General features: G+C 33.4%; 1 protein-coding gene across 3 annotated transcripts; it reads right to left on the reverse strand.

Moving 5' to 3' along the window:
• Positions 1 to 598: 598 nt before the first annotated feature.
• Positions 599 to 26,224, reverse strand: LOC143223327 (very long chain fatty acid elongase 7-like). Of its 3 annotated transcripts, none has more exons than XM_076451174.1 (7): positions 25,946 to 26,224; positions 18,642 to 18,829; positions 16,814 to 16,894; positions 14,451 to 14,507; positions 13,739 to 13,853; positions 12,230 to 12,357; positions 599 to 2,771 (listed from the first exon to the last, which is right to left on the reverse strand). In XM_076451174.1, the coding sequence occupies exons 1-7, from the start codon at positions 26,001 to 26,003 to the stop codon at positions 2,544 to 2,546; spliced, it is 855 nt and encodes a 284-aa protein (XP_076307289.1). In that variant the 5' UTR covers positions 26,004 to 26,224; the 3' UTR covers positions 599 to 2,543. The 3 variants fall into 3 exon arrangements, with proteins under 3 accessions (XP_076307289.1, XP_076307290.1, XP_076307291.1); XM_076451175.1 differs by lacking the exon at positions 25,946 to 26,224 and adding an exon at positions 19,265 to 19,390; XM_076451176.1 differs by lacking the exon at positions 599 to 2,771 and adding an exon at positions 2,890 to 3,424 and having other exon boundaries at positions 25,946 to 26,206.
• Positions 26,225 to 26,577: the final 353 nt, after the last annotated feature.

The following is a 26,577-nucleotide window of genomic DNA, read 5'->3' on the forward strand; positions in this document are numbered from 1 at the left end:
TAAGGTAACATGTGCCACTTTGTGAATCACACATACAAATAATATTAGTGCGATAGTAATACAGAAGATAGTTCGGTTTGTCTAATGAAATTCTAAAGTGATTGAATAGGCATAAGTGGAATTTTGACAACAAGAAGAGAAATATACGTATGAATATATATATATATCGTTTCTGATATGCCTATAATCTCTGTAGTAAGAACAAATGATGTATAGAAGTTAACTTGTTCCGTACTTTTAATTTATCACAAAGTTCCAGACACCTACTGTAGAAACAATTCTCAGCCCAACAACAACACAGTACATATTTGTACTATTAAGAATTATAAATAAAAGCCTTTTAATTGACAGCTTGGCGAACTCCGACCTTAAAATTCTGACAGTCATGTTTCGACGTCTTAAAAGTTGCATTCATACTAAAACCAATTGCTGTTGTCACAAATGGTTTATATGAAAGAACATTCTGATCATCATTGTGTTTATTGTATCTCAGTCTGCTTGAATAGCTCTGGACTGATTGAAACACGTTGCGTTAGGGTCTTATTTTTATTTATGTGTAATTGTACTAATTATTTTGGAAAGAAATCATAAAAAGACGTTTTTTTATGATTTAACACAAAAGTTTATTTTCGAGAAAAAAGGTAAATGATAATGATTTATTACAAACAACATACTGTTGTTAACAAACGTATTTAATAACAGTTTGAACATATTTTAACAAGTTTTATTTGTAAGAATAAAACATTGAGTATCTTGTGACCCATATATAAACCACGAGCGCTATTAATAACATCGAAAACCCAACTTTTATCATTTTAGATGGAATGACATGACTGAAAAAATTATGTTGATAACCAAGACGGAAGAATTATTCCGAAATTATTTTTGATAAAAAAGGCAAAACGTAACGAGCTCTATTATTTTTAAAAGCTCTAAAAATCACAAAATATTATTTACGACAAAAAAAGTTGAAAAACAAGGAAGTATCGAATTTATTCCGCCTCGTGTAGTAAAATTAAAACATACTGTTACGTATTAACTCGTGAATGGCCATGACGTCAATTACCTCTTCTTAATCTAAAGTTTTCTTTTTAGTGTTTGTTGAAATGTTTTCTACGGTTAACAGTATGATTTGTAATTATACCATAAAAAGATAATTAACACCAAATCCCACAGTTACGTTGTTTTGAAAGGTTAGCCTAGGCGTAGATGTCAATAATAATGTATCTTCTACACACAGTAAATAATAACTCTAAAACAGTATCCTACCATAGTTACGGCATTACTAACATATTTACCGAAATATATCCGTTGAAACGAGCTGAAAACCATCGATAAAGTAACTAAAACATATCTGATTAGTTATACTTATTACTAATACTAGGGTTGGGACGCCTGTTAGGAACCCCACAATGTTATACCAATGTCACGTGGCACACCAATGGAAGTGGATGGAACATATCACAAAATTTTATTGTTACCGTGGGTTTATTAACCAAACACATTGATCACGCGATATTAATATTCCGACTAATCGCCTGGAGGGCGTCCTGTCCCCTGCATATTACAATAACTGTAAGCAACCCAACCAGTTCTTTATCACGAGTTTTGTTATTCTGTGGTTCTCTGATAGTTACTTGAACGTATTTGGAACAAGAACAGTTAAAAAACTAGTAATTCATCGTACCCTTTTTACTGATTTACTTTAAAATATGAATAAAATAATGAATTTAACACACATGACTGTTAAGTTACTTTGAGTCAGAGAACTATTTCACATCTGTAATAATAAGATATTAATGACATACAAATGGTAATTTAAGTAGATTAAATTTTAGCTGAAGTACCCGTTCAAAGCTCAAGAAAGATATGTGGCTCACCCAGGGATGGGAGGGGGCTAACCACCAGAACGGCTACCACTTATGATACTTTCCACAGGGCTCTAAGGATTCGCGACAGAACTGGTGACAACCGGTCTAGTATTTCTCTAGTTATAAGTGGATACACACACACCCACAGATTTTGGTCCAATGACAGTTTATAAAAGATTAGGAAATATTATTCACAATAAAATGAATTTAGAAGAAAAAAATTATTACGCTAAGTATCACTTTCTAAACATATATATATATATATATATATATATATATATTTTATTTCATAAAATTTGAGTGTTTAAAGTCAACTAAATACTTAAAGCTTTGTATACAAAATAAGGAGTTAGGACATACATACGAAAAATAATGTCACGTCATAGTATAAAACATTTCAACAAGTATAAATTTTGAAATATAACGTACCATCCAAGAACCAAATACAGTGCTTTAAAACGAACGTGTGGCAACAGTGTACTTAACAATGTGACAAGGCTTAGCGAATAATTTTTGATAAAGATTTACGTTCTTTTACAAATCATCACACATTTCTCGTCTTCAAGTTTTATATGGATGTATTGGATCAAATACATGTTATATATATGTTATATACCGAAGTAGATATTATGGAAAGAAAGCGGAGATCAGACCTAAGTTAAAAGTAAATTCTCAGTCAATTTTGCCATTAAGATACTGTTTGGACGTTTTGTCTATTTCACCATTAGCTAGTGCTGCTGACTTCCTGTAATCCTGTAGGTAAGCCTTCATGTAAAAGTTAGTGAAGAGGATGATAAGGGAGATGACATAGCACAGCTGCATTGTTCCATACCATATTGGATATCCACAGTCGTTGATAACTCCACTCAGAATATGAGCTGACATTGCAAAAAATTGAATCTGGGAAGTAGAAAACCAAATACTACTGTAAAAAATTAATTTATTCTTAAAAATGAAATGAAAATATACATTTCTTGCTTTAACCCCAGAAGGGACTTTAACTTGTAATCAAAGTTATAAAAGAAAAGAGTTTCTTAAATCAAACTAGTTCATTTCTATTTCTCAGTCAGCTGATGTTGTTTATTTTTGATGTCTTTAGCGCAAACCTAAACGATGAGCTAGGTGCACTTTGATTATCGTCGGGAATTCAATCTTGAATTGTGGCGTCAACCCAACAAGGAAATTGTTAATCAGACACAAAAAATAGCCTATATATTCGAACAGATAAACATCCCAGAAAGTCGAAACAGCATTCTTTCCTCCCAACCATTCATAAACAAAACCTCTACATTCAACTAGCATACCATTTTATGTACCGTTGAAAACAAATCTTTGTTTCTCAAAAGATCACAAAGAAATGATTTTAGTTTGAACGACATAAGCACTCCTTGGACTGGTCAAAAAAGCATTCTTTCTTCTCATATACGCTCAGTGTACTGGTCGATAGAATGTGTATTAACCCCTCAAATAAACTCTAGACTGAACAAGTTACACACAGTATACATTGGTCGAAGTAGAAATTTCCTCTTCCTTCAGATTCAAGTAGTTCCCACCTTAAAAATAACAAGGAAAGAATCAGTAAACAGCCTCTATATTCAACTACCTGAACACTCCATACACTGGTCTAATATAATATTCCCTTTCCAAACACATTCTTTGTAAGAAAAAATCCGCAGTTGAAGATTTACCCCACTATCAGGATGTTCACACGCTCGTCGAAAGTAGAGACGATAACAAATTAGTTATGCGTGTTGTTTTCCTTTTTTCTATATATCACTTGATCTCAATAAGAACTTGTGTAGCCCAGCTCTTCGTTACTTTCATTGTTTTACTCTTACTTTCAACAAACTATCATCCATCTCACGTAATATACATATAATTTTTCCTTATTGACTTTTATAACCTTGGTTAGTTGTTCACATTGATTAAGGCTTAATAATCTAACATAGGCTGTTGTCACAAGCGCTTGGAACTTCTACGTTTTACAAAAAAAAAAAAAAAAAAAAGGAAAAATAATTTAATAAAATAAAAATCAAAACAAACCTTTTGCGTGTTCAACCTTGAACAAAGGCTATTGTAAGAAAAAGCTAAGTATGGATTTTTTAAAGAACAACTTGAAATAGGAGGAAAACGCGTACTCAAAATATCGTATATACATAGCTTAAGACAAGAAATTCGTGACATGGAAGTGGTCTTTCGAAATACGAGTTCGGCATGGTCGGGTGGTTAGGGCATTCGACTCGTAATCTGAGGGTCGTGGGTTCGAATCTCCATCACATCAAACATGCTCGTCCTTTCAGTCATGGGGGCATAATAATGTGACGGTTAATCTCAATATTTGTTGGCAAAAGAGTAACCCAAGAGTTGATGGTAAGTGGTGATGACTTAATGCCTTCCCTCTGGTCTTACACTGCGAAATCAGGGACGACTAGCGCAAATAGTCCTCGTGTAGCTTAACGCGAAATTCAAAGCAAAAAATAAAAACAAAACACTTTTGATATACTTTAACAATATTGTCCACTAAATCCACCAAAAATAAAGTGGTGTCAATCCAAAATAAACAATAACTTCATTATTACCGTAAAACATGTTATAAATCATGTGGTTTCATCTTCGATTTATACTCATTTTCTTTATAGTTGTGCCTCATCTCATATACCAAGACAACGTAAAAATAACTATAATATACATATAATTCCTTCTAAGCATGTAACCTTAGGAAAATTGTCATATGACGTTACGTTAACTTTTAGAAAAAAAATATCACACTTCAAAAACTATTTTATGTCTATTACAGAATCATCTTTTTTATAGAATATTATAATTTTAGTTACTGGCGATTTTAGCATTAACTTTACAATTTGTGGTATTTTAGCTGTTCGTTGTTTATTAAAGTGTACGTTTAAACTATTTATACCTTGAAAATTTATACATACACACACATAGGGCCAATCATAAAGGTAATTGAAAAAGATGTGTGTTAGGTCTATCCGGAAAGAGTATCCTTTTGCAATGAAATAGAAGCAAGTTTTACTTAAACTAGCGGCCCGGCATGGCCAGGTGGTCACGGCGCTCGACTCGTAATCTGAGAGTCGGGGTTCGAATCCCCGTCGCACCAAACATGCTTGCTCTTTCAGCCGTGGATGGCGTTATAATGTGACGGCCAATCCCATCACTATTCGTTGGTGAAAGAATAGCCTAAGAGTTGGCGGTGGGTGGTGATGACTGGCTGCCTTCCCTCTTGTCTTACAGTGCTAAATTAGGGACGGCTAGCGCAGATATCCCTCGTGTAGCTTTGTGCGAAATTCAAAACCAACCAAACTTAAACAAGTAAAATGTAATGATGACAAGTCTTGTTCTGGGCTGCAAACTATCATTCATTATATGGAATGGTTAAGCGAACTGTTTTCAACCTCAGTGGCTAAGCGGTAAGTCTGCGTGCTTACAACGTTAAAAATTGGTTTCAATACCCGTGGAGGACAGAGCATAATAACGAACCAGCCAATCAGACAATAATATACTTGGTTCTTAAAGCAAAAGTAAAAAGCAGGAAAATTACGACTTGTAAAACAGCATAAAAAGTTTAGCTGTAAAATAATAAACTTGTAGATAGGCTTGACAGAAACATACTAACACGGAAAGTCAAACTGCAAAATAATGTTTGTTTGTTTTGGAATTTCGCACAAAGCTACTCGAGGGCTATCTGTGCTAGCCGTCCCTAATTTAGCAGTGTAAGTCTAGAGGGAAGGCAACTAGTCATCACCACCCACCGCCAACTCTTGGGCTACTCTTTTACCAACGAATAGTGGGATTGACCGTAACATTATAACGCCCCCACGACTGGGAGGGCAAGCATGTTTGGCGCGACGCGGACCCGCGACCCTCAGATTACGAGTCGCACGCCATAACGCGCTTGGCCATGTCGGGCCTGCAAAATAATGATAGAAAACAAGCACACAATGTTTTCGTTTGAAAATTAACTGCTTTTTTGTGACCTGCTACCAACTAATGGTTGTTATTCGAACCCAACAGTAGTGTTTCAAGTACGGGTAGGAAGTTACTAGAAAAACATGGTTTGGCGACTATTCTAGAACTTGTTCGAGCTTATAGTAACTAGCACTTACTTGTATGAAACATTGATATATAAAACATCATTTTTAAAAGGTTTATTATTCACCTTAATTAACAATAACTACTGCGCTGGAATTACATGGCTCGGGTTTAAAATCTTTATCTTCTGTATAATAAATATTAAGTTTTTATCGCAATATTGTATTTATTGCTTTAACTTGTCACAACGAAGTACAAGTGATAGATTTATCATAGATTTTGTTGTGTTAAAATGACTTCAAACAGTTTGCTAGAATTTTCAAAACGCAGCAATAGATGTTTGTCCCCTATTCCTCAGCACATCAATATATTGAATAAAAAGAATATTCCACCTGTTAAAAATGGATTACATTTACCAAACACTTTCTTGAATTGGTAAGCGTCGTCTTAGGAAGCTAATTCATGATACAATTGGTATTAGATATTAATTCACTACTTCTGACGAAACTTACAATTGGTATTAGATATTAATTCACTACTTCTGACGAAATGTAAGTTTATAAAATACATGTAGAAATTCTGAACTGGAATATTTTATAAAATAATAAGTTACAACTTCTTATATTCGAAACATAATCATAGATGGTTTTTTTTTTCCTTTTGAATAATGGAAAGTTTCAAATTATTTAAGAAACACACAAATCGTTTTCGAAAATAAAAAAGTCATAAAGACAGTACTTTTTTTTTACTCTTTAGCAACAATCAAAACAACGGCATCTCCATCATGGGTATCGTACGCCCTCATTGTTACCTTTGAGCCACTGAGGTTGTATTTATTCTTATTAACAAGTTTCTTGTTCAGTTTCGCGCAAAGCTATTCGAGGGCGATTAGCGCTATTCATCCTTAATTTAGAAAAGATAAGTCAGGAGGAAGGCAGCTAATCAATACGACCACAGCGAAATATGAGATTATTTTTTTTATCCACGAACAGCAGGATTGACCGAAACTTTATAACGCTCTCACGGCTGGAAGAACGAGCGTGTTCGATGATGGAATAACAAAATAGGTGTCCGAATGGTTGTTAATATACTTACGAGTAAAATGGTTCAACAAAGTCTAGTGATTTAAGTATTACTAAAGTTACAGAAATGTACCTAATTAAAATGTATTTTTGAAAAAGATGTTTATATATTTATCTATTGCTGAAGGACCCCCTTCTCTTAAAGCATAGAACCAACCTATAGTATACATAAAATCAGTGGGCGTAACACGGTTATTGAACCTCTTAACCATTTGTGAGATGTTTTGTTAAAACCTTTTATCTAGTTAGAATACAGCAATACAATTAACGATAAAGATTTCATTATAAACTTAAAAGAAAAGAGTTAAGACTTCATTATTTATTGGTTACTTTTGATGCCGTTTCATTATATCCTACAATATAATAATCATTACAGTTTCTAAACGATCGACTTTTTCTTGTTTAAGTTTCCAGTTTTCTATTATTTGATAGTGTTTAAGCAGAGTATTCACGATGAAACTTACTTGAATGGATGACTGCGTGTTGTATAAACACAAATGTAGAGCACGATCTCTCAAAAGTCCATTCAACTAAGTTCCACCGAATCATTTAATTTCAGAATGTTTATATTTGTTTTCAAAATATTGTTACTTTGATTTCAATGATGAGATTTTTCATCAATTATCGAACATTGCAGATGGAAAGTTTCACACATACATAAAAGTTGAGTTAGAAGATATTTTAGTAAATAAGTTTGATTTAGATTTTAAAATTTGTTGAAAATTTATTACGTAAATTACTTGAAAACAAAGTGGAAAAGGTTTTTAGTTGTTTTTTATTGTTTGGAACACCTTAAAAATTAATAATTATGGGTTACCTTTCATCAAAATTTTAAATTTACTTATGAATTTAATAAGTACATTCTTTCTTAGATGTTATGAAGTGTAAAACTAAACACTAATATGTTTTATAATCCGACAATTTCCACTTATCTTGATTTCTTTGTTTTCATTCAACCAACCACTTTACCTTAAGTGTTATATTTCCTTGTCTTAGACACCACAAACAGAAATCAATGTTTATTATAATTCAAGATGCATTTTTAATTGTCATTACGCTTCTAAGACAAAAAAAAAAGGTTTTGATATTTCTAAATGTATATTCTTGAATCCTAAAAGTTGTTTAGTTGTTCAGAAATTAGTTTTGATATTAATTATATCGTTTGAAATTGACCTAGTTACTAATAACACGTTTCGCTGAAACATCCATATTTTCAGGGATTTACAACCAAAAATGTATTTATGTTGCTCTCCAATTGTTGATATGAGCCGCAGAATTCAAATAAGTGTGCGTTTTCTTGCAATACGATTAACTGTTTACTTCGTAAATAAATATATTATCCCTAACTAAGTTACATATGGATTAAAATAAGTACTATTGGTGTTCTTTCCATTAATTCCGAATTTTTGTGTAATAAAAAAATCTTATGTGTTGTTTATCTTGTTCCGGAGGTTGTTGTTGTTTTGAATTAAGCACAATGCTACACAATGGGCTATCTGTGCTCTGCTCACCACGGGTATCAAAACCCGGTTTTTAACGTTGTAAGTCTGTAATAAATTGTTTAACAACTTTTTAATTTTTAATGAACTCTATTATAGACTAGTAAAAAGAAGTATTGAACTTTTTCTAATGTTTTTAATGGATATAATGCCAAATCTTCTCTTAAAGCCTCTTTAAAAAATAGAGGTATCTAATAATACTTGTAAGTTACATAGCAATTGTGTTTCTTTTATTTTTTCAGAAGTTGCAAAACTGAGAAGTCTCGTTTAGACTAGATTGTGTCTTGTATGGTAATGTTGAAAATAAGGGATACAATTTGTTTGTAGCTGAGCACAAAGCTACAAAATGGACTTTTGTGCTCTGGCCACCACGGGTATGGAAACCCAGTTTCTAGCGTTGCAAGTTTGTAGAAATATCGCTGTGCCACTAGGGGGCCTAGCTACAATTATGTGATGCACACTAATAAGCATGACATACTTCAGTTGTAACGAACGCTTGCTAGTTCTTTCTGCATTAAATTTTTAACGTACTTTAAATTTTAGTTTTTTTTCTTTTCTTTTATAACTTTATCACATTAATAGTGTGGCCTGTTGTTTTATGTTTTTCTTTTTTATAAAACAGGAATTATATCGGCCGTGAATACTCATTGGGATTACTGACATAGTAATTAATCATTGAACGTCTGTGACGTTCCCTAGTAATTATCGATAACCATTCTTTATTGTTTATAATTAATTATCGTTAGTTGAGTTTCATGTTAATAAATGGTATTATTGGAGGTCAACGTAGTTAACATGTCTACATCTAAGCTGTTTTCCATTTTTCAATTTTGACACTGAAAATGTTATTTTGTACTTTGCATTAGCATGGTTTAACCTGTTCAGTGCCGTAGACGAGATACTTCGTCCAAGCCGATCGGTAACACAGTGCCACGGAAGAGTTAATTCGTTCTCAATAATACCTAACTTCAACGCTAGATGTCAGCACCAAACATGCATTTGGCCTACTTACATATTGTTTTACTTTCGATCCAAAATGGATCACGAAAAAGGTTACAAAATGAAGAAACATTAGAGTTGTATTTTGCACTTGGTTCGGAGTTGTCGTAGCAGCTGAAATACTTGGCAGTCAACAGGTTAAACAAACTCCATTGACGTTTTAACTCGACGCGATCCTCTTTTTATTAATAAAGCTTCATTTTTTAAAAGTGAGATGTTTTGAACTGGTAAACCTAGTTGAGGCATAGTAACTGATACACCTAGTTGAGAAATGGTTCTTGTAAAGTCAGATGAAATCCAATTTAGTAAATGTAACCAAAACTAAAACTCTTAAAGTAATCATATCAACTTTTGAAGTAATCGAAGACCACAAACCGACAAGTGAATGTGTTGCCATAGTTTAGTCAGGAAAGCAAGTTTGGACAAATGATCACACACACGGTCAACATAAACTGGTCTTATCAAACAAGGATCACAAACATGATCAGTCGCCAAACTCTCCTTTTAATTATGTTGATTTTGTAGCTAAAATAGTGAACAGTTTCTCGAAAGAAACCAAACACGTGAAATGAATAACGATGTTCCACGAGCTGCTCGAAATCACCATGTTACAACAGTTTAGAATATTTTCACTCCTTATTACAGCCTCTAGATGACAACAACACTTAGTATTATTGTACAACGAAATTCTCAAGTCTTCCATCCTTATTATCTGGAGTTAAAACCCTTTCTGAATAAAATGTTTGCTGTATGAATTTGTGGTTCTTTGTTAAACTGAACTGTAAACTATATTTTTCCTGGTTATTCAGTCAGTTGTTTTGACAGGACCTTTCGAAAAGATGCTGTTACCTGTTGTATAATTAAATGTTTTATATTCTTTTCTTAAATCGTTATACAGGTTTCTGGTCTGATATAAGCATTTCTCAAGGGTTCTATTTATTGCATATTCTTAACGTCTCTAACCTTTGCAAATCTTTTATAATCTATAATCGTCTCCGTTTTCCTTAGGTTTCGACTTCATACTACATTTTTATACAAATATTTTATAAAATGCAAACCATTTTCCTTAGATTCTGTTCATATTGGCTGTAATGGCAACACTGGCGTATTTAATTTTGAAGAAAGAGACCGGTTATCCTCAATGATGGATATTCTATTAATTTAAATTCTGCTAAATTATGCTCTTTAGATCTGACTTTACATCAAAGTTTACAGAATAGAAAATACATGCTGAATGTTAATATTGATTCCACTAGCAATAATCGCTTTCCATATCTTGTATCTGTGTTTGAATATTTCAGTCGCTGTTTATTCAGTAACAAGTGGGATAAATTTTGAATCACTGTGCATAAAAATATTACTTAAATACTATCGAAGACTCTAAATACTGATCGTTTTAGGGAAGTTTATACGAAACAGCGAGACTTTTTTATCGAAGACGACTCTGCATGGTTGTCACTATTGGATCACTTGATTGGATGCTAATTGCAACAAACTAGGTGCTGTTCGCCATTATTTCTCTTGAGAATATTTGCTAGTTTAATGTCTCTCCTCTGCGAAAGCTAAACGATATATTTGATTATGGAAAATAGTAATTTGGAGAGTTTCCAATACTACTAGAAATAAATCAATAACAGTTTCCATAGTTTAAAATACTTTCCACTTTTCAATCATGTTTATCAAACAACTACGTTTGCTAGTTAGATTAACAAAGAACAGTTGTTGGTAACCCCACAAGAAAAATACAAAGTTTTCCAGGGCATTTCTTTTTAAAGTTACCAAAAAAAACAAACAATGAATGAGCATAGTTGGACTTACCCATCACTGAAGAAACTGACGAAGATTGCTAAATATGGATAAACTACCCAGCGAGGAATATGAACTGTTTTCATTCAGCAAGACATCGAAACACATCACGTACTCTATTATTATCGTTGGCCCCGGCATGGCCAAGCGTGTTAAGGCGTGCGACTCGTAATCTGAGGGTCGCGGGTTCGCATCCCCGTCGCGTCAAACATGCTCGCTCTTTCAGCCGTGAGGGCGTTATAATGTGACGGTCAATCCCACTATTCGTTGGTAAAAGAGTAGCCCAAGCGTTGGCGGTGGGTGGTGATGACTAGCTGTCTTCCCTCTAGTCTTACACTGCTAAATTAGGGACGGCTAGCCCTCGAGTAGCTTTGTGCGAAATTAAAAAACAAATAAAATCTTTCATACTTAAATCATGACCGATTTGAGGTCTCAATATAACCAATGCTATCGAGGATTCACTCTTGTTCTGTTTGAAGTTGTGGCTCCTATTTGGAAACTATAAGTCATGTTAATTTTTATTGCGTTTCTTACTTTACACTCGTCGAAGTTGTGTATTTTATGATTTAAACTACATCACTTAATTAGTTTTCCCCTTTTGTGAACTATCTATTTTTGATTACACGTGTTCATATCTAGTTTCAGTCACATCCTAGCCACACATCACAAAGCGATGGATAAGCTCAATAACAACAGCGCAACTACACATTATCAAGACTGCTTATAAAAAACAACTGAATAATCATACAACTAAAGCGAAACACAAAATTACTATCAGCCAACACTTGGCTGCTTTAAATTATCCACTTTAAATAGTTCATTATTTTGCTAGAAAATGAACATTTATTTCAATTTTTTTCAGTTACTCTTTTTAAAGTAGCAGTCTGCAAGTTAAAACACAAAATTCTTAACAAAAACTTACCAGCTGTAAATGTGTCAGATGACGTTTCCACCAAAGGTGCTTCTGCATGTGAGGTCCTAAAGCCGCTAGACCATAGTAGGAATACATGATCACGTGGACAAATGAATTTAAGAGAGCAATGAAGAAGTCTGAAAGGTATGTTAATAACCTTTATTAAACTAACATAAAACTAGTTCTAAAAGTAAAATCATAATGGCATAACGCTTAAGCCAACTGTTCCATATAATATTATTATTATTCTCAGTGAAAATGTTTGGAAAAAACAATCAACTGATTATTATATAAATATTATATTCGTCAAAGAAGTTGTTACTTCTAGGTTTTTATAGATTATTGTTACAATTACAAAGGGTTAAATGCACTTTAACAATATTTGCATAAGTTAATGTAGTAGTATCATGTTGCAAGTGTGTGATATGGCAACATGTCTTTAAGACCTTTATATTTAACTCGTGAAATTTTCTACTATTTAACAGTACAGTGTCACCATGTCTCCCCCAGTAGCACAGTAAGTCTGTGAACTTACAACGCTAGAAACTGGATTTCGATACCCGTGGTGGGCAGAGCAAAGATAACCCTTTGTGTAGTTTTTTTTTTTTTTTCCCTAACTACAAACTGGCTTACAGATTGAAAAGTAATGAAAAGTATTATCAAACTAAAATATCCGTAAACATCATTATTAAATTACGTAGAGCCAAAGGACGTATAATTTCCAAATAGGAGATCACCAGTGTTCTTCATGAAAGCAAAAGAAGGGGGGGGTTATAGCAGGGCTTTTAAGACCGCAATGATTTCCAAACCACTCTTCGAGCCAATTAAGAGTGTTGTTCTGTTCCAGAATGTATATCATAAAGAAAGAGAACCTTCCAATCCGAATAAATATTACAAGCAAGCTAGGCATATCGTATGTGTTTCTACGTTTTCTTATAGCAAAGCCACATTGGGCTTGTAAAGAAAGAAAAAGAAGTTAACAAAACTTCATAAACTTGAAAGCATACATAAAAATAAACAGCTAATTCTTGAATAATATCTAAATTAGAAATATAGCGATCCCAAATACTTCTTATGCACCCCCCCCCTTCCACAGTGAGTGTGTTGTTGTTGTTCTTATTTCGCTTAAATGTGGTTTTGGAAGTCAAAGTTAAGTGAAGAGCGTTTGGAAAGTATAGAAATTTGTGATCTAAAATTATCATCGTGACTGTACACAAAAGTGTGATACATTGGAAAGTGCGGTGTCGGGAAATAACTTGTAATAACAGCTATCAGTATGGGCACGATTAATAATGGATTGCATAGTTTAAAAAGGTGGCCAATTTTTTAAAAATAAAATTTAATAACTTCCACCCTTGATAGTATCGTGACTAAGTACTATTTTTAAATATGAAATTGCGAAACTTTAAACATACATTTTTTCACTGTAATGTTTATGATTAAAAATCACAATTTTTATCGTGTACCAAAAAACCGAAACAAGAAAAACAAACAACACTAAATAATGAAGTTACGAACTTTGGCCACCAGGAGCATATTTAACGCTGAGCCATGTATTGCAAACCATAGTGAAGTGATGATAGCAGTGCAGAAAAGTAACTTGCGAATTTTTTTTGCGAAGTATAAGAAACATCTGAAATGAAAAAACATAACAAAACAAACGTGAGCTTTATGATTCATTAAGAAAAAAAATCGTAAATAAGAAAGCTGACTGGCACTCTTATGTTATAAATCTCAAATTTTGTTATTACACAAGTGAATAATACTTAGAAATAACCTGATTAGTTTCTCTCTTGCTTTTAATTTTTATAATAAATGGAGAAAGCAGGAGTATGTCTGCGGACTTACAACACTAAAATTCGGGTTTTGATATCTGAGGTAGGCAGAGCACAAATAGCCTCGTGTATTGTTTTGTGCTTAAATTCAAACAAACAGTGTGCGTGTTTGTGTTTGTTTTTCTTATAGTAAAGCCACATAGGGCTATCCGCTTAGCCCACCGAGGGGAATCGAACCCCTGATTTTTAGCGTTGTAAATCCGGAGACATACCGCTGTACTAGCGAGGGGCGCAAACCAACAGTCAATAGAGGCAGCATATATTTCTTAAGTCTCATGAAGAAAGAAGTATATACGAAAAATTTCAATAATGAATTTAGTGAATCAAGAATAAATTATAAAATAATGTCACATCACTATTTCCAGAATAAATTAATTTCAAAAATTAATAGTTACCGTATCCATCAACTCCAAAATCTTGGAAATATGGAACCACCACATCAGACTCGCCATCTGCAAAAAAAAGAAATAAAATTTAAAAAACTGACATCTCACAATTTATTTCATCCGTACGAGATATATTTGTTAAATAAACTATCTGCATTGTCATCGTACATAGAAAGGGTATTTGAAGGTAAATATTACTGAACAATATTTTTAATGTGTTTACATATATTTTGTTTCTTAAAAGAAAATACTCATTTCATGTAGCAAAGCCACATCACGTTATCTGCTGAGCCAACAGAGGGGAATCGAACCCTCTGATTTTAGCGATATAAATCCGTAGACTTACCGCTGTAAAAGTGAGGGACTGCTCATTATGACGACAGTTTGTGTGTTTATGTTTTTTTTATAGCAAAGCCACAAAGGGCTATCTGCTCAGCCCACCGAGGGGAATCGAATCCCTGATTTTAGCGTTGTAAATCCGGAGACATACCGCTGTACTAGCCTATGACGACAGAATATATCGAGAAAATGAAGGCTTCCGTAATATTTAGAAATGTCGAAGAGTATGGAAAATAAAAGTAGAAGCAATCGGTGAATGGGAAATTAGTGAAATATTCAGTGAGTGATTCTGTTCTTGTGTTAAAAGATTTATCGCGTCATTTCAGTTACTCGAAATGACGTTTATAAATTATGCGTTTGAACCTTAGTCTAAGAATTTCTGTTCGAAAGTCGTTTGTAAATTCATGCCTAACTTGTATTAAAGTGAACGAAGTCTGTAGTAAACGTTGTTGAAAAATAAATTAATTCGTTATCTTTACAAAAGCTGACTTAGCATTATTTTCACAAAATATTCCGCTCAATGACAGAACGTCACAACGACAACATGCTTATCTTCTTGCATGAAAATAGAAAAGTGTGTAACGTAATAAAAGTTAAACATATGCTCAGTATGATAGTAAAATAGTTATTCGATATAGTTTATTAATTTTCCGCAACGTTTCAAAACTTTAAAATAACAGTAAAATATTTTTCAACACCTTAATACTATTGGTTTATTAGTTTGCTACAGAATATATTTGTATAAATATGCACATTTAGTCTGAATATGATATAAAATTTATAATGTTGAGATTATTTATATTTTACATTGGAAACAGGCTATACTAAGCGTTGAATATTATTTAAGTTGAATCATGAAAAACTGCATAATTTTAAAACGAAATAAATTTAATCTGAGAAACTTATTCAAGTTTATAGCGTTAATATTATCCACGTTTATTTTGAATAAAATATACTAGAATAATAAATTTTAAAGTCTATTCTCTTTAATGTCAACATTATAAAAACCTCAAACTCTCAAAATAAAACCGTAGTTTGGTTGGATTATTTTCATTCTTAAATGTTTTAAGAAATACGAAGATAACGAGGCCTATTTAAAGAAAGATTTATTGATCAATAACTTCTTGAGAGGAAGTGACGATAGTTTTTATAATAATTTGCACGGAAGATCATTTTGAAAAAATATTATTTTTTTTTTTTACAGATTTGACTGTTAATTTTTGGTTTTAACTACAACATCAAGAACTATTTCCTAAACTATATTGTGAACAATAACGCTGATGGAATATTTCTGTTGTAAAACGCAAAACTACTCAATGGGCTATTTTTGCTTTGCCAATCATATGTACCGAAACCCAATTTTTAGTGATAAAAGTCTTCACACTTATTGATGATCCACCGGTGAGATACGGTTTGTTTTGAATTTCGCGCAAAGCTACACGAGGGTTAACTAGGCTACCCGTCCCTACATTAACAGTGTAAGACTAGAGAGAAGGCAGCTAGTCATCACCACCCACCGCCAACTGAAGAGGCGAGCATGTTTGGTGCGACCGGGATTCGAACCCGCGACCCTCAGATTTCGAGTCAAATGCCTTAACCCACTTGGCCATCCCACGCCTGTGAGATATGGAGTTAACAAGTTTGGAATCTTTGGATGGCCAAGATTTACGTCATTCCTGGTGAATAACCTTCACGTAATACTTTATTTCTTAAGCAATACGTTATATTCTTAACCTAAATCATCGCGGATATCGACCAGAGTTTTTTTTTTTAATTTTGCTACATTTTGTTTTACAGCAATATTTATGAAACATTTTCTTGGAGAGTGAAACGAACGCAACAAGAACGTAACTAACGAGCAAGATGCCTACACGCACAAAGAAATACATATAAAAGTCATTTGAAATCAGTTTAACTGGAAGGCCAGTAAAAAAAAAAATGTTATTACCGTAAAAAACGATGAGCAAGGAATCAGATAAGTTGTTTGAAAAACTATTCTGCAAAGTATAAAAAAGATAGTAAAACAATATTACCCTGATAACACGAGGATGTGACGTTTTCTCTACACCTTGACATATAATGTTGTACTTGGACTCAATAGCTGAATGAAATATCTGAAACAATTGACACAAAATATCAGTACAAATAGTTCAGGATTTTAATTCTGCTTCACTTGTAAAATTAAAAACTAAAACGCAGTAACATAAAATAAAATATATACAAAACAAATTCGAGCTGTAGTATTATCTGGGGCATGACTTTTGAATAACCTACTTTAACGGTATTTAAAATAGTGAAATAAGGCATCACTACGAATGACCCATATAAACATGCTATATATTATCAATGACTCAAAAGAATACCTCAGGCTGAAGCCAAAAAAAAAAAAAATTCTATCTTTTTGGTTGACTAGTGTTTTATTGTCAAAGTTTCTTAATCACATACAATTTGAATTTTAAAAATTATAAACATGAAGTAATATACCAGCTATTTGAAGTAAATAAGCGTTGTTAACAAATAACTACTTAGTGATTTTTATTTTTAAAACATCAAAGCAAAGGTAGCTTGAATTCAAATTTAAATTGTTTTCGACCACTTATTTCATCACCACAATAAGAAACTATTATTGTTCACCGATTTCACTGACACGATTTATTGGTATTTAAGACATGCTATAAAGTCCAGGGGTGAACAAACTTGCTTAACGTAAGAGTCACACACGATAAACTTCAGACGTTTGAGGGCCGCAAGACATGAACAAATATTACACACACGTTTTTATTATTATATGCATATTTTGTAACAAATTTAATATAAATATTAAGAAATACATGTACGTAGTAACATTTATGCATGTAGTTTTTAAACTGTTAATGTGTATTAGTTTCAATAATCACAAAATACAAATATATATATACACCAAACTTACGTTTTAATCCAGTAGACTCTCAGCTTATACCCGCTAAATGATTATAAAACTTGAACTTTTTTTTTCTCCTTTTATGTTAATTGTGATGCAAAAAGGAACTCAGCCAACATACTTCCGTGATCTGCACGTTATATGTCAAAAAGCCGCGGTTTAGCCACTCCTGGTATAAACGGTAACAAGTTATCACGTAAAAAGTTGTCCACGTGAACAGATATTTTGAAGGCAAACAAAATGATCCAGCCATAAATATAATTAATTGTATAAATATTATCGTTGTTGAAAACGAATGGCGATTAGATACCAATCAAGATATGCTGAAGTATTTATACATACAAGTTTCTTGGTTTTTACTGCGAAAACCAAACAAACAGATTATGATATTACATATGGAAGAATTTTCCCGTGTTCAAGTAATCACTGGTTACACGGAGGGAAGACAGAGCCACGCATAAACTGGCACAATTTGTCAGGATCTCTTGAAGACTGGATTAGACCACAGCGACGCTAACAGTACTTTGATTCAAAGATATAGCTTTTTTCTGTGTGTTTATTTGTTATATATTTAAAGCCATTTAGTACTATGTTCAATCCCTTATATGTAAGCGTGCTCATTGCCCTTCATTCTATCATTTCCGCGGAAAGTTACGTAACCAGTATTACGTATGTTCCCTAGTTTGGGTCTGATATATTAAAGGAAATACAGACAGTCATCAATACCATCAACAGCTCTTGGGCTGTTTTGTCTGACAGATTAGCTCAATCTAATCGTCGTTCGTGGATCGCGCCCAGAAAGTGCAAAGCGTTGTTTTGGGGGAAATGGAACGTTATTTTTACAATTGTAGCTTAAACAAATTTTATGGAAATCATAAGTGTAGGCATATTATTGATACAGGTGAACAAGAAAAATATATTTATAAGATAATCACACACACCTGATGACATAAATATACTGACAGTAAAACTAGAAACAGGTTATATGGAACTAAAACAGATCTCAGAGTCCAAGGTTTCCGATTCTTCATAACTTGTAATCCTATAACAATAAGCACAACATAGGAGCCCATGATGATTGCTGTGGGAACAAAAGAGTCCATGAAAAACCAGTCTTCCGTCCGGGGATCTGAAAAGTAAAATAAAATAATGATAAACAGATCATAACACCACTGCTGTTTTGTGACTCAGTATTCAGTAAACTTTATAAATACATTTCTACATACCAGTACTACAATTACTCGAGTTACTTACGCCTGATGTTCCTGTTCTGAGTACAGAAACTAAAAATAAAGCAAAACTGGTCATTGGTCATTAAAGAATCTATGTCTCCTTCACTAAAGTTGTTTTATTTTTTATTTTATTAACACGTTATGATTTTCTTCGAATATTTATTCACCTAAAACTTGAAATTAGCATGTCCCATTTTTCAATGTTATTGAAGCTGTATCAGAACTTTTAAAAAGTGATTTAATCTCACAATAGTTTACGTTAACCTCTAATTTCTTTAATTTAAAATCGAGCTACACCTTAACATTCAAGATTGCAAAAAAATGTTTGTTACCTTCACCCTATACGTATCCCATCTTTCTCTTTATCTCTCTCTCTCTCACACACACACACACACACACACACATACACGTATTACACACAATTAATGTGTGCCATTAGAACTCAGTAAATCTAATGTACGGATTAGACTAATTATTGAACAGGTCAGTGCTTATTAATCACATTTTTACCGCGTGGTTCTTGTCTGCTGAGTTCTGTGTAACCTTGTAGTTGTACTGATATATAGGTCACTTAGACAACTAGCCCTGTATATAGGTTAAATTAAAATATGACCCGCTTAGACATTAAAACACTTCACCTTTTGAATCCTTAAATTAACCAAGAAAGTAAAAAAACAAACTTTTATAAGTACTGAGGACTAATTGTGTTTGCAATAATGTTTTAAATCCTACGCTACCCTTTGAACTAATTCCTTCATCATCGTCCCTTGTTGATATGGTACCTTGGATTATACTCTAATTTCAGTTGCTACAACGTTACCTCCAGAACAGTAAGATGCACGTTAATATCAATGGATATGTATGTTGAGTTGGCCGTCATACTTCTGGTAATGGGGTGAGCAAAGATTAATTCAAGCAATCAACGATAGTTTGTTCAGTGGCAAAGAGAGAAGGTATCCGGTCAATATTTATATAGTGTGAAGCATCTTGAGGGACCAATACAAGTATGGGTTGAATTTAAAACAGTGGCATTGGAAATAATTGTTGGAACTTTGAATACTGACAGTTAAGAGCCAATTCTCAGTGATAAAAAATGAAGCAGATACCGTAAAATGACACCTGGAAGAATAAAGCCTGAACGCTCACAACCACTGATTGGCCTTCACAAAATCTTGATATAGAGTTATTAAAGTTAAATGGCTTGCCTAATGGAAATCATCTATTGTTTGTAATGTCTGTATGTGAATTACCTGTGCATTTCTACAATTATTTCCAATACACACACACACAGATAAATACAAAACGTTTCTCCTATAGGACCATAGATAGTGTATGCAGCGATACGAAACTGCAATAGCACATATATAGATCGTTATAATAATGCACAGTTAACCTTCTGAACAGAGAATACACTAACTCAATGCAGTATTTTAACAACAAGAATACACTAACTCAGTGCAGTATTTTAACAACAATCTTGAAGTTATAGACTAGTGGCATTTTGTTACTTTCCACCACTGACTAAAATAGCCGAATACTGAGTCCTTGTCTACTGCGAGGAATCGATTGATTTGTTTGAATTTCTCACAAATATACACGAGGGTTATTCGCACTAGCCGTCCATAATTTAGTAGCGAATAGTGGGATTGACCGTTACTTTATACTCCCCCCCCCCCGCGGCTGAAAGAGCGAGCATGTTTTGTGGCACCGTGATTTGCACCCGTGACGCTCGGATTGCGAGTCACATGCCTCAATCATTTGTACATGCCGGGCCGCGAGGAATCGAACCCCGGATTTTAGCATAGTACGTCCTTAGACTTACCACTGTCTAACCATGTGTGTTTGTATCTAATCCAGCTGAATGTTTGTTTTGTTTTTGAATTTCGCACAAAGCTACTCGAGGGCTATCTGTGCTAGCCGTCCCTAATTTGGCAGTGTAAGACTAGAGGAAGGCAGCTAGTCATCACCACTCACCGCCAACTCTTGGGCTGCTCTTTTACCAACGAATAGTGGGATTGGCCGTAACATTATAACGCCCCTATGGCTGAAAGGACAAGCATGTTTGGCGCGACGGGGATGCGAACCCGTGACCCTCAGATTACGAGTCGCACGCCGTAACACGCTTGGCCATGCCGGGCCCGTAATCCAGCTGAACTAGAAAAATAACGGCATAAATTTCATTTCGCTTTTAAATAGTTAAGAAAAGTCCAAGTACTAATTATTTTTGCAAGTTCTCATAATCTTAGAAGTTATCATCAAGAAATTATGTATGAAGATTACAAATCAGAATTTATTCAACACTGACTTAAAAACCCATAAACGACAAAGTTAAAACGCAGAGTCGAGTTAACAAAAAATCGCACTTATAAAGCAACTCTGAAGATTGCAAGTTGCCTCCAGCTTACAACAATATAGAAATATATAGAAATAATATAGAAATATAGATAAAAATAATATAGAAAGCCATAAGAAGCAAACAGATACTCTTGTCTTATAACCATTCTAACAATCTAAAATTATAATTTCTTCTTCATAGTAATCACGGTTATTATTTTTATTTTTTACTGTAAAATCATACAAGTTTATGTTACCTATTCACTTTAAAGCTGAAATATTTTTTCCTAATAACTCGCATCAGACAAGGTGTGTAATTACGTGCGTCTTTTTGTAGTTATTCACAAATTTTGACAGAGGAAACGGACAAGCATAAGATCAGGGGTTTGAATTCACTCAGCCACCCCCGTGTGCACGTTACTGTTATTCAATTTTTCAATTATCTTTACCTTTAAAACAATGGAACGATAATACAAAAATACATTACCATCGAAAATAGTCTGTTTCAATGCAGCAAAGATAAAACAATCACAGAAATAGCATTAAAGACAAATATGAGGTCACACACAGAAATAAAAAGAACGTATTGAGCTGGAATGAGAAGTCCTGATTTAGGATTTATTTGTGTTTCTTATAGTAATATATGATAGTTTATCTTCTTATTTCACGACATAAAATACAGACAACTGTCAATCTCGATTCACCACCTGGACGGCTTGGTAATCACGACTCCAAACTCACAATTTGAGAGTCGCAAGTTCGAATCTCAGCCCCAAACATGCTTTCTTTTTAAGCAATATGGGTAATATAATGTGCTAGTTAAATCCCATTATTCATTAGTTGAGACTAGCCCAGCAGTTGGCTGTGGTGGCGTTGACTGGCTACCTGTTCTACAGTCTACCCCTTCTTATTCGAATCAGCCTAGGAAATGATCAAACAAGTTTCTCTGCAATGATCAAACGTAAAAGTGAAACTCAAAATAACACAAGCCAGTTTCACAAAATAATATTTAGTCTGCATTACGTTGGGTTTCAGTACTGCTTCATATCGATGTGGCATGCTATCAGTGAGTTTGTGCAGGTATTCCCGAGTGATTGACTGACACCCTTCTTTGAGTACTTCAAAAAAAAAAATCATCTTCCATGTTTGGCTTGTGATCTTTAGTTAATCGGTTTAACTCAGCCCGTAACTTTTCGACAGGATTGACATCAGGTGGTTGACCTCGCCATTCCATAACATCCATCCTTCTATTTCTTTAATTGTTTTTTAATGCAGTGTTTCCATAAATACATGAAGACTATTTATAACTAAGTTTTAAATACAATGAGATTCCAACTGTAATATTTATTGCTTATATATTATTGGCTGATAATTTAAGTTTCGTCCGAGTTTTAATGAAACACCAAATTATGTCAGAAAACTAACTGCAAGGGGGTAATGTTTGTTTGTTTTTGAATTTCGCACAAAGCTACTCGAGGGCTATCTGTGCTAGCCGTCCCTAATTTAACAGTGTAAAACTAGAGGGAAGGCAGCTAGTCATCACCACCCACCGCCAACTCTTGGGCTACTCTTTAACCAACGAATAGTGGGATTGACCGTAACATTATAACGCCCCCACGGCTGAAAGGGCGAGCATGTTTGGCGCGACGAGGATGCGAACCCGCAAGGTGGTAATGATAATATCGTTTACAATATAATTATGATTTTACAAAAACTGATACTCCGTTTGAAACAATATCAACAGAGTGAAATTGATTTTGTTTTGTAGTAATACAAAATAAGCAGAAGAAAGAAGAACAAAATATTCAAATTTTTGCTACGATATTTATAGACATTACCATAACTTGAATCGGTCATTATATGGATAATGTTATAAAAGAAAAGAGTGTATAGTATTGCAAGGTTCTGATGACCTATTGGAGTTATATTTAAAATACAATTTCAATGAGTAGTCAAAGTTATCTCTATAAAGGCAGTACTACTGCCTGCCTGAAAACGGTTGTTGAGAGATCGTGTCATTTTGTTTACCCAAGTTTCAATATTTTGAGAGTATAAATCCTCAGTGCTTATCTGTGGTGGACAATATGTAAAACAACATTTAAAACAAATTTACTTGAAATACGTAAAAAATAAATACTTGTTCTTAATATTTTAATAATAGTATATTAACTTCATCAATCAATTCCCTTTATAGTAAGACAGATAAATCTTCATGTATTTGACTTAGACTTTCTCAGGTGTTGATCCCTCTGAGTGTTTAATAGAAGAAAAAAAAATTACTGAGAGATATACGAACACGTTTGTTTTAAACAGTAACCCTTAGGGCAGTTGTATCTCTGCCTCGGCTGAGAATATTAACTACTGCGACATTTTTATACATCGTCCCTTGGGTAAATTTATCACGATAATTACAGGTCATGGAAGCATAGCAGGAAAACTCAACAAGGAAAATCTGCACCTGCATATAAAAACAATCACCTAGTGTTCTTGGAAAATGATTTTCCTTATCGTCGGGAGATATTTGTAACTCGCTTACTTGTAGCTGAAACATAAAATAGTAGAAAATACGTGCCTTGTAATTTTATACAACTTTTGGGTGTTGTAAGTATATTCAAATATAGTTACTGGTATAAATTGACATATGAAGCAGTTACTACAAATTGATCTCCAAATTAACAAATAACAACAAAACGTAGATATCGATAGTATACTAGAAGTACACCTTCTGTAATAATAATATTTTATGTGATTTACCTTAAAATGTATTTAATTCCACGCAGTATACTCTATTTTTACATACACTAAATTGTATGTTAAAACACGTAAAATCTGCTGATGGTGTTTTTGTGATACTGTAAATGTTTTACTGAATTTTGATGATACTCAAACAAGAATTAAAATGAAACAACCCTACATAATTTCTTTTAAATTAACAACACATAAAGGTATTCTGAAAAGCATCATAGTTACGAATGGTTGCGTTTATGTAACATTGACATTTACAAGTGGTAATAACGAAATAAATCAACTTAAAATAGTCTTAAATTACCTGCAATATCACCCATAGAACGCTGTAACGAAACACGTGCCGAAATACTTGTCTAATTATAAACATTATAAAATATTTAATTTTTTCCTTTAACTGATCTGAAACTTTCTTCTCGCAGGCTATTGTACCTTACAATGGTTTCAACCTGTTGGTGTGTCACTTCGTAACACCTGGGAATGAATAGTATGTGCAATAAAACTTTGGATAATTATGCACTGTTGTGAAACATATTTAGTAACTTTTGTTCAAGCATATGTCTACGAACACATTTCCGTTTTTTAAAATACGAAAAACAAACGAGATTTTCAAAATTTAAAAATCAACTCTAAACGTTTCTACTCATTCTTTTTCAAGTCAAATACCATGAAAAATATTCTACATTCACTTTTAAATATGTAATAATGTTGTATAGTTAATTATGAACTCGCCAATTAGAAAGGCTTAAAGCGACATCTCTATTTTTCGGCAAATATAGTTATTTCGTTTTTCATTAAATCCAAAGCCCGGCATGGCCAAGTGTGTTGATGTGTTCGACTCGTAATCCGAGGATCGCGGGTTCGAATCCCAGTCATACAAAACATGCTCGCCCTTTCAGCTGTGGGAGCGTTGTGATGTGACGGTCAATCCCACTATTCGGTGGTAAAAGAGTAGCCCAAGAGTTGGCGGTTGGTGGTGATGACTAGCTGCCTTCCCTCTAGTCTTACACTGCTAAATTAGGGACGGCTAGCCTAGCGCAGATAGCCCTCGAGTAGCTTTGCGCGAAATACAGAACAAGCCTTAAATCCAGCTATAAGGCTTAACAATTTTGATACATATTCTCACTGTTGTTTCATATTTTATTTATAGCTCTTAAGTTCCATACATAAATACTTTATTTAATCCACTGATTGAAGATTATAAAAATATAATAACATGTGTATAATTTTATATCCAATACTGTATTCTAAGGTCCAACATTTTAAAAATCTTGCGTCCAGTAACAACAAGCCAAAGTTTATTTCTCCTAAATATTAATTACATAGCTTATAAAGTGATATAATGAGCTTTTCTAAATTGATCAAATGCTTCCAAAATTTTACCGTTTGTATCACCACCTGAAGCTCCTTATAGTACAAATCACACAAGTAATTGAATACTGTATTATAAAAATACTGTGCTGAATATTAAATCATAAAAATTTTTTAAATATCAAGTTCGGTAATGTCAAACGTTATACGAAAAAAAAAAAAAAATCTAATTCTGGTCCACTGCATTATCTACCGAAGTACAGTTAATAGAACCATATTTGTGAACATTTACCGATACAAATTATTTTCGACATTTTACGTCTGATAATATGCGATGGTCTTAATACGAATCTGTGATACGTAAATATAAATCACTTAGTCAGAGGCTCACCGGAGTTCCATGTAGTTTGTTTAGAATTTTTCCATTATCTTTGAACATGCACAACAAATGTAAATTTATATTTGTTTGATCGGTAGTTTTCTTCTTCTATTACCAACTGTAGTGAAACATAACAAACCATCACAAAATACGAGCCACAGGAGCAGATATCAGTTCTTGTCTTTTTTTTCTCCAGAATACGTTTATACAAAATTTGCAATATTTATAAAATGTTAACACTTACCTCCCTGCGATAAAGCATATCTGTACGTATCCAAAAGTTTTTGAAATAATCCCGACATATTGGAGTTTACGTGTAGAACTAGTTAACTGCCAGGAACTACCTAATAGACACAACTGTACAAGGAAACACCAACTACTTGAGCAGAAAAGTAGGCCAGGGAACAGCAATCTTGTTTTGTTGCTAAGGTTTTTAGGTTACCTGCAGGCGACGGAATTTCCAAACGGTCAAATCAGATGGACCATTTACTTGCTAGGGTTTTACCAAAACATTTAAAATTACATCACAGGAGAGGCAGCGCCATCTTTAAATAATATATATAACTTGTACAATTTGAAAATTCAAAGCTTACATGTGACATAATTTTAAGTCAATTTATATCGGTAATTGCAATTTTTACTAAGAGTCAAAGTAACCACACTTTACATAAAGTATCAAATATATACACATGTAATCACGAGTAATCAAAATTTAGAAAGCCATTTTTTTGTGTTTTCAATGAACTTCACTTTGAAGTCTAATTGAATAATAAAACTTTCTTGTTATACGTATCACGTGAAAGTCTTCATACGGCACTTGCTACGTAACTGCGATTTATTTATGTTACATAATTCATTTTCAAATCGCCTCACATA

Source organism: Tachypleus tridentatus, chromosome 8, assembly GCF_004210375.1.
Source record: "Tachypleus tridentatus isolate NWPU-2018 chromosome 8, ASM421037v1, whole genome shotgun sequence".
NCBI lineage: Eukaryota > Metazoa > Arthropoda > Merostomata > Xiphosura > Limulidae > Tachypleus > Tachypleus tridentatus.

Excerpts from the sequence above, each read along its gene's own strand:
- LOC143223327 (XM_076451174.1), bottom strand. The coding sequence starts at position 26,003 with ATGTCGGGATTATTTCAAAAACTTTTGGATACGTACAGATATGCTTTA. Across the intron at positions 16,895-18,641 it reads CAGTATATTTATGTCATCAG|ATATTTCATTCAGCTATTGA; the intron begins GTGTGTGTGATT and ends CAATTGTTTCAG. Across the intron at positions 14,508-16,813 it reads CACATCCTCGTGTTATCAGG|ATGGCGAGTCTGATGTGGTG; the intron begins GTAATATTGTTT and ends TTTTTTTTGCAG.